The sequence below is a fragment of the Hippoglossus stenolepis genome, chromosome 1, assembly GCF_022539355.2.
Source record: "Hippoglossus stenolepis isolate QCI-W04-F060 chromosome 1, HSTE1.2, whole genome shotgun sequence".
In the NCBI taxonomy this organism is placed as follows: Eukaryota; Metazoa; Chordata; class Actinopteri; order Pleuronectiformes; family Pleuronectidae; genus Hippoglossus; species Hippoglossus stenolepis.
In genome coordinates this window covers 359,010-368,620 of record NC_061483.1, presented here as the reverse complement: position 1 = coordinate 368,620, position 9,611 = coordinate 359,010, and the positions used below count along the sequence as shown (strand labels likewise).

General features: G+C 46.0%; 1 protein-coding gene across 2 annotated transcripts; it reads left to right on the top strand.

Moving 5' to 3' along the window:
- Nucleotides 1–125: 125 nt before the first annotated feature.
- LOC118105441 (CDKN2A interacting protein) lies at nt 126–4,795 on the top strand. 2 transcript variants are annotated; one of them, XM_035153253.1, is made up of 4 exons: nt 126–294; nt 1,328–1,577; nt 1,662–1,777; nt 2,856–4,795. In XM_035153253.1, the coding sequence occupies exons 2-4, from the start codon at nt 1,330–1,332 to the stop codon at nt 3,455–3,457; spliced, it is 966 nt and encodes a 321-aa protein (XP_035009144.1). In that variant the 5' UTR covers nt 126–294; nt 1,328–1,329; the 3' UTR covers nt 3,458–4,795. The 2 variants fall into 2 exon arrangements, with proteins under 2 accessions (XP_035009144.1, XP_035009137.1); XM_035153246.1 differs by having other exon boundaries at nt 1,309–1,577.
- The last annotated feature ends 4,816 nt before the right edge of the window (nt 4,796–9,611 follow it).

Sequence of the window (9,611 nt, the reverse complement as noted above, 5' to 3'; positions counted from 1 at the left end):
CATCACGGGATGTAGATGCGCAGGCTGGAGGCTAACTGTTAGCATTAAACTGCTCTCTGTGGTTTCTCACTTTAATCTAAAGCGTCACTAAATTAGAATCATATCTTATTATTGTATTATTCTAAGATATCGTAGCTACGAACCTTTAACAAAGCAAAGCACAGCTTGAAGGGAGCGTGTAGCGAGCACGGGGCTTCTGGGAAACGTAGTTCCTCGGTAAAAAGTCAGTGTTTCGTCATCATCGGGTCATGTAGCTAGCTGCTAGCTGCTAACAACACATCGCATCAGAGTCTGGTGAGTTACTTCTTTAAACGTATTACTTCACACACATTAATCTGATTAATGTGTCATTAATCTGATATTGTTATTAGTCTCTGGTTGAGCTAATGTTCACCAGCTAACTGTAACTTACCGTTAGTTAAAGTCTCTGTGGAAACTAGTTAGCTTAACTAGTTAACCCAAACACAGCAGGCTAACAGCAGGCTAACAGCAGGCTAACACATCTGTGTTGTGTAGGTTCAGGGCTCATTAGCAGCTACTGGGTTTAAAACACTTGAACCTTTGATTCTTCTGTCAGATCCACAGAGACACTGACACACACTGAGAGCACTGACACACTGAGAGAGACACAGACACACACTGAGACACAGACCCACAGCCAACTGAAGACAGACAGACGGACAGGAAGGTGATTATTGAGACACACTGAGACACACAGAGACACACACTTTTACATGGACACACAACTCCACACACAGACTCGAGACACACTCTCAGATACAGAGACCAATACTTTTAAACAGAGACACACACACAGTGACACAGAGAGAGACACAGACACACCTTTACACAGAGATACACTCCTCCATACACAGAAATACACACAGACTCACACAGACACACACCTCCACACAGACACACAGACTCACACAGACACACACCTCCACACAGACTCACACAGACACTCAGCTCCACACAGACTCACACAGACACACACCTTCACACAGACACACACCTCCACACAGACTCACACCTCCACACAGACTCACACAGACACTCAGCTCCACACAGACTCACACAGACACTCACCTCCCCACAGAACTCAGCTCCACACAGACTCACACAGACTCACACCCCCACACAGACTCACACAGACACTCAGCTCCACACAGACTCACACCTCCACACAGACTCACACAGACACACAGCTCCACACAGACTCACACCTCCACACAGACTCACACAGACACTCATCCCTCTCTTCTTGTAGTGATTGATCTGTGATCATTGTGTGCGTCTCTCACACAGCCGGTGTTTGTGGTTGCAGAGATGGAGGGGGAGAGGAGCGGAGAGGACACGGTGTCAGACTACCTGGGTCAGAACCCAGAGCTGGCCCAGTGGGTGGAAACCCTCAGGACTTACTGTGAGAGCAACAAGCAGTGGGTCGCTCGGAGGGAGTTCATCCTGAGAAACATGGAGGCCTTCCCCACCGTGGAGCCCGGGGTCCCCAGCAGCAGTCTGGACAGGCTGCTCTCTCTGTCCACGGTCTGGGCCAATCACGTCTTCCTCGGCTGCAGGTAGGGAGCACTGACGGCAGGATGATCGAACTCCAGCAGGCGACGATGAAGAGTGACTTTCCTTTTGTTCCTTTCATCCCTCAGTTATCCACCGGCTGTGATGGACAAGATCAAGGAGATGGGAGAGGGGATTGTTGTAGAAGATCCTCCAGTTCACAAGACGACAAAAGATCAGTCCACGGCCAAAGGAAAGCGAAGTGGTAATGAAGTGCACATTACTGTAGTAACTGTGAATTTTAACTTCATCAGAGATAGTTCAGGAGGAAACGAAATCTAAAACCATCAACTGTGTTTTTATTGAAATAATGTTTCCAATATTTTTTACTTTGTTTGAAATACAGAAAAAACTCGTATTTCACTCAGCATGCTCCCTATAAAACTGCATTTAAATCCACTAGATCCATGAATCACACACTCGCACATATCCGTTCCCAAACATGACTCTTTTTTCCATTAAGATCCTTGAACCATTTCCTGAGAAATCAATGTTGAAGAAAGTAGAACCAATATCTGTATCCACCCCTGATCCAGATCCGCACTTTAGTTCAAGTTCTTTCCCGACTCGTACTTAATCAGTTGTTACGTAAACATTGTGCTGGTGCGTTAAATGACTCTGGTTTAAAAGCGGTGTTGTTATTACTATGTGAACGGGGCAGATTACAGAAGGTCTTGATTTTGGAGACATTCATGGGAACTGATCGTCTACAAACACTCGTTCAGAACTGATCTCAGTTCACTCAGCTTGTCTGTGGTGTTTCCAGGGTTATTCTCTACTCTCTACTTCTTCTTTTATTTATGAAGTGTCAGTAATTAAATATATTCCTTCTTATCCATCGTACATTACATGGGTCTTCAATTTCATTTATTAATCTCTGAAAGAGTCTGAACTAGTTGAAACCTGCAGAAACCCTGTGTCATGTCAACTGTGTGTTACTATTCAAATTTAGTCACCTTTCTAACCCCTTGGATTTATTATTGACATATGATCTGATTTTCAGCTCCAGGAAATGTGCAGAATTAAGAGTTAAATCATTCGTGTTGTTTTCACCATAAAGGTCCTTTTATAAGAGATGTGACTGCTGGGGGGGGTGGACAAACTGTGGCTTGTTATGGACAACAACATGTTTCTATGCTCTGCTCCACTGCTGCATGTGTCACTGCAATTGTGTGCTGGTTTTTCTTTTCTTCACACACCCACTCCTGACGCTGGAGCTCCTCATTAGAGGCTGTTTCTTTGTGCAGTCAACACTGTCCTGTGTGTTGTGACATCATTTGCAGAGAGCGACGCTGACGGCTGCGTGAAAAGAGCCAAATGTGGGACTAATGAGCTCGACGGTCGAGGCGCAGCGTGGCCGGTGAGTCAGAAAGCAGGACCTGCTCCACATGCTCCAGCCGAGCACCAGCCCTTCTTCAACCGCCTCTACAAGGCCGTGGCGTGGAAGTTGGTATCGGCGGGGGGCTTCGGTCCCAACCAGGACCATTTTGAAATCCTTCGTAGCTGTGTGGAGTCATGTAAAGAGACCGTGACCTGCGTGTTTGTGCCGTTGAAGGACATCGCAGGCCTCCCTGCAGCTCGCACACAGAAGGAAGGCCACGTGTGTGAAGTCCGCTGTCAGTCTGTCTACATGGGAACAGGATACGGGCGGGATGAGGCCGCTGCCAAGGCCATGGCTTCCAAAGAAGCTCTCAAAGTCTTTCAGGGACGGAAAGTGACAGTAAAGATCTGCAGGCGGAGGTACAAAGGGAAAGATGTGGAGGATTTGATGTTGTTTGACGAACAGCCTCGGAGTCAGGGCTTTCCTCCTGCTCTCAGCTACCCGTTTGAGGACGAGCAGCTGGACGAGCAGCTGGACAAGCAGCTGGACGGCACTTCTTCATAAAGAGACAGAGAGACAGACTGACATTCGCTGTGATCCCAGGTGGAGAATTAACAAGTGGCATTTCTTTACTGAAGCAACTGAAGGATTTCACGATGTGTTGGGACCAGACTGTTACACAGAGTCTTAAAGTAACGGAGCATTAACGATCACACTTTACTGTGGTATCAATATACTTTGACAAACACCAATAAAACTTTTAAATCCGCAAAGAAAACAACAATCTTACACTGAACTTACTTCATTTCAACCTCTTTCAGTTTGATGAAGTTTTACTGACATCAGACTGTGGAACAACGTGTGTGCCATCCTTTAATAGTCAAACAGACACTGGAAAAAAGCTCAACTGCCAGTTTCTCAGTTAGAATAACGGCGGCTTGAAATTCCACCTTAACATCCCAGGAGAACATGTTGCATTACGTTGATATGATTTCTGTCCCAGTGCTTCTAGAATGACAGTACCTTGTATAAGAAGTAGCCCGTGTACGGTATGTATATATAAATCTATATTTCATTGCAGTTCTTATTGGTTCTGAGGATTTCGTGTTTGCACCGACAGTGAGTTTTTTTTAATTCTCCAAACTGTTGTTGATAACTTCAGTTTGTTCAGATTTCCTCCGCTCACTCAGGAACGGGGAAAAGGTCCCATTAACAAATATCACTTTTTTATTGTTTTTTACAGTTTTGACTTTCCTCCGCGGTTCAGATTCTGGCATCAGGATACAAAATAATCCATCTGTTGTAAAATGATGGACACGTCTTTAGAGTTCGTACCAGCAAAGAGGACAAACAAACTCAAATGGATTTTGACTGAAAGTGACATCATTATTTCTTGTAGTTCCATTAACCCTTGAATTTCAGGGTTTTCTCTTGAAACAGGTTGAAGTTGCATTTTTACTCTTCATGACTCGCACTTTATTTGCTTTAGGGCAGAACTGGACTGTGAGGACAAGAATCCGAAGTTGAAATAAACTGATTGAAAGGAGTTCAGTTTTAATCAGCTTATTGAAAACATGCTACACATTCTTTAAGGTTTGTTTTAGTTTGTGCAGTTTTCATGTTCTTCTCTAAAACGTGGCCAACTACAGTTCCCATCATTTTATTTAAATTCATCTATGATTTCAAAAAGAAACCCAGACTGTTGAGAAGAGAACGATCACAGTGGATCCAGCGTGTACAGTTGTGATGTGTGTGGAGATTAAGTGCTGCTGTGATTAGTGTTTTCTTCATTTCCTGTCCTGGTTTTAATGAAGTGTGAAGTATCGACACTGTTTCTGTATGTTTACACCAATGCTCCTGTTTCTATATGTTTTTTAAATAAACATAATTTAAGCAAATGAAGCAAAAGTTTTGGTTTCCATAATAAGCTGTAAATAAAGATGATGCGTCTCCACTTCCTCTTACTGCCCACAACAGAAGCCTAATTAACCTGGATACAAACACTCAATCAGGAGTCAGTCTCAGCTGTCAATCATGACGTCTCCACCTGTTTTTATATCATCAAATAACTAATTTAATCCAAACTGATCAGAAACACTTGAACAAACATCAGTGAGATAAGAACTGAAATGACAGAAACCATCTTTGACAAACAATTATTTAACGTCTACTTTGATTTGTTAGTTTGGTCCATGTCCCATCTGCTAACATGGAGGAGGAGGGATTATTGACTGCAGCCAGACACCAGAGAAACGTCATGATCAGTGAATAAAGCTCAGTCCCATGTGAGGATCCTCTCCCAGGACACAAGGACAACAGACGCTGATGGAACTGAACACATCAACACAACAGGATTCACTACATGAGAAGAACCAGTTTGTAACTTCATGTTTAAAGTGTTTCTACTTAATGTCTGATGGAGATGAAGGAGCAGATGAACTGAGGAGTTCCTGATGGTAGAAGCTCCGTGTGTCATGTGTCCCCGACATTCTAGACCTGCAGCAGCAGAACTAAAATCTAACACAAACCTGGACCAGCTCTAACTATAAGCTTTATCCTAAAGGAAGGTTTGAATCTTCAACGTTCAGAGGGAGTCTGCCTCCAGAACTGAAGCTGAGATGATTCCACAGGAGAGGAGCTTGATGCTGAAGCTCTGGCTCCTCCTCTGCTTTAGAGACTTTAGGGACGACAGCCTGAATTCTGGGAGCTCAGGGCTCTAGTGGTGATAAGGTACGATGAGCTCTTTAAGGTTCGATGCTGCCATATTATTAATGTAGGTGAGGAGGAGGGCTTTAAATTCTAAATTTAACAGGAAGCCAGTGTAGTGAAGCTAACACAGGAGACGTGGTCTCTGGTCCTGGTTCTCTTCAGGACACGTGCTGCAGCATTTAGGACAAACTGCAGAGTCTTTAACGACTTCCTGCTGGAGCCTGATAATAAGGAATTACAATAATCACGTCTGGATGGAACAAAGGCCTGGACTCGTTCTTCTGCATCTTTTTGAGACATGTCTGATGTTTGAGATGTTACGCAAGTGGAAGAAGGTGGTCCTAGAAATTAGTTTTAAGTGAGAATCAAAGGACAAATCGGGATCAAAGATCACTCCCAAGTTCCTGATGTTTCACTGGAAGCAAAGATGATGTCATCTAGAGCAGCTTCATCATTAGATGATGTATCTCTAAGGTGTTTAAGTATTAGAACCTCTGTTTTATCTGAGTTTAACACTACAGCTCATCCAGGTTTTATGTCCTTGAAACGTTTAGTTCATTGACGACATTGTTCTGGTTTTATTGACAGGTTTAACTGGGTGTCGTCCACGGAGCAGTGAGTGTTTCCTGATAACGTTTCCTAATGGAAGCAAATATAAGGTGAACACGACTGAGCCGAACACAGAGCCCTTAATAAAAAATCCTTCATCAGCTGGAGTGACAGAACAGAGTGAATCCCATGAGTTCATAGTGACTAACCCCTCATTACAGATGTTCAGATCCACACAGCTGGAAATAAAAAGCTCTTGTTTGTGTCAGTCGGACGTCTTCGGCCTCAGCAGTCGAGCGGACTCTTCATCCACATGGCTGCTCTGTGATTTCTCACTTCAGTGCTCAATCTGAACACAAGATATGATCTGAGACCAGCTGAAAAGAAACTGTGGCTGCAGCTGAACACGTGGAGTTTGAACCCTTCACATCAGAGTTTATCCAACATCTCAGAAGGACACGTACAGTTCGACCTCTTTATTTAAAGTCTAGGAGTAAAACACGTCTCAGAATCAGAGACACAGATTTACTTCTTTAAAAATAGTCCTACAGTTTATTCAGTGGTGTTTTTATTAAAGTTTATTTTATTTAAAAAATAATCAACAATAATCTAAAATATTCACAATGCAGGAAAATTATTGAACAAAGAAGAGATGAAACTTTAAACTGTTGGTGAACAAGGTTCATCAGAGAAATCCCAGCAGACTGACAAGTTTATTTATTAATGCGACGAATACTACTACTACTATTATTCTCATTATTATTATTATTATTATTATTATTATTATTATTATTATTATTAGTAGTAGTAGTATTAGTAGTAGTAGTATTATTATTAGTAGTCTACTCTGGATCTACCATCTCCACAGACGTCTGTTGCTCTCAGAGACTCAGAGACTAACCCTAACCCCCTAACCCTTTTCTCCAGTATAAACAGACCCATTAAAACCAGTGTTACCAGTCATCCTGGAGCCTGGTGTCTACTCGACGGTGTCGTTCATTTAGCTCCTGCTCCGTCTCATCCATCTCTTGGAGCCTCGTCTAATTCTCATTCACTGTTTTAATTCTTTCAGTCTAATTATCACACAAACCCTCATGTCTCTGCTGCAGGGTGGAACTGTCTCTTTGTGTGAATGTGTCTCTGGGTGATTCCCAGAAGAATCAATAACACGTCCTCACTGTCTGGAGAAATAGAAACAGACTGAGTCTGACAGCGAGTCTGACCCTGTGTGTGTCCACTTCAAAATAAAACATGTCAAAATCACCAGATTTGAAGCTTTTACATATTAACAACAACAAATGTCTAAAATAGAAAATCATCTCCTACTCCCTCACCTACTTCCCCTGCTACTTCCCCTCCTACTCCCTCACCTACTTCCCCTGCTACTTCCCCTCCTACCTCCTCACCTACTTCCTCCCCTTCGTCCCCTCCTACTCCCTCACCTACTTCCCCTGCTACTTCCCCTCCTACCTCCTCACCTACTTCATCCCCTACTTCCCCTCCTACCTCCTCACCTACTTCATCCCTTACGTTCCCTCCTACTCCCTCACCTACTTCCCCTGCTACCTCCCCTCCTACCTCCTCACCTACTTCCCCTACTTCCCCTCCTACTCCCTCACCTACTTCCCCTGCTACTTCCCCTCCTACCTCCTCACCTACTTCCTCCCCTACTTCCCCTCCTACTCCCTCACCTACTTCCCCTGCTACTTCCCCTCCTCCCTCCTTCCCTCCCTACTTCCCCTTCTACCTCCTCACCTACTTCATCCCCTACTTCCTCCTCTTCCTCCCCTACTTCCCTCCTACCTCCTCACCTACTTCATCCCTACTTCCCTCCTACTTCCTCCCTACTTCCCCTCTACCTCCTCACCTCTTCTCCCTTCTACTTCCCTCCTACCTCCTCACCTACTTCCTCCTCTCCCCTCCTACCTCCTCTGCTTCCTCCCCTACTTCCTCCTCCTACCTCCTCCTACTCATCCCCCTCTTCCCTCCTACCTCCTCACCTACTCCATCCCTACTTCCCCTCCTACCTCCTCACCTACTTCCACCTCCCTTCCTCCTACCTCCTCACCTACTTCCTCCCTACTTCCCTCCTACCTCCTCACCTACTTCATCCCCCTTTCCCCTCTACCTCCTCACCTACTTCCCCTCTACTTCCCTCCTACCTCCTCTACCTACTTCCTCCCTACTTCCCTCCTACCTCCTCACCTACTTCATCCCCTACTTCCCTCCTACCTCCTCACATACTTCATCCTACCCCCTCCTACCTCCTCACCTACTTCTCCTACTTCCCCTCTACCTCCTCACCTACTTCATCCCCTACTTCCTCCTACCCTCCTCTCCTACTTCCCCTGCTTCCCCTCCTACCTCCTCACCTACTTCCTCCCCTACTTCCCCTCACCTCCTCACCTACTTCCTCCCCTACTTCCCCTCCTACCTCCTCACCTACTTCATCCCCTACTTCCCCTCCTACCTCCTCACCTACTTCCTCCCCTACTTCCCCTCCTACCTCCTCACCTACTTCCTCCCCTACTTCCCCTCCTACCTCCTCACCTACTTCCTCCCCTACTTCCCCTCCTACCTCCTCACCTACTTCCCCTCCTACCTCCTCCACCTCTACTTCATCCTACTTCCTCCTACCTCCTCACCTCCTTCATCCCTACTTCCTCCTACCTCCTCCCCTCTTTCTTCTCCTCCACTCCTCACCTACTTCATCCCTACTTCCCTCCTACTCCCTCACCTACTTCCCCTGCTACTTCCCTCCTACCTCCTCTCGCTTCCTCCCCTGCTTCTTCCCTATCCTCTCCTCTCGCCCCCTCTACTTCCTCCTGCCTCCTCCTCCCTACTTCATCCCTACTTCCTCCTACCTCCTCACCTCCTCCATCCCTACTTCCCCTCTACTTCCTCCCCTACTTCCCCTCCTACCTCCTCCCCTACTTCCCCTCTACTTCCTCCTACCTCCTCACCTGCTTCCTCCTACTTCCCTCCTCTCCTACTTCTCCCCCTACTTCCTCTACCTCCTCACCTACTTCATCCCTACTTCCCTCCTACCTCCTCACCTACTTCCTCCCCTACCCCTCCTACCTCCTCACCTACTTCCTCCCCTACTTCCCTCCTACCTCCTCACCTGCTTCATCCCCTACTACTTCCCCTCCTACCTCTCTCTCTCTCTTCTCCCCCTCCTCCTCCCTCCTACCTCCTCCTCCCTCCTGCAATTCTACTTCCCTCCTACCTCCTCACCTACTTCATCCTACTTCCCCTCCTACCTCCTCACCTACTTCCTCCCCTACTTCCCCTCCTACCTCCTCACCTACTTCATCCCCTACTTCCCTCCTGCCTCCTCACCTCCTTCCCTTCTACTTCCCTCCTACCTCCTCACCTCTTCCTCCCCTACTTCCCTCCTACCTCCTCACCTACTTCATCCCTACTTCCTCCTACCTCCTCACCTACTTCATCCCCTTAC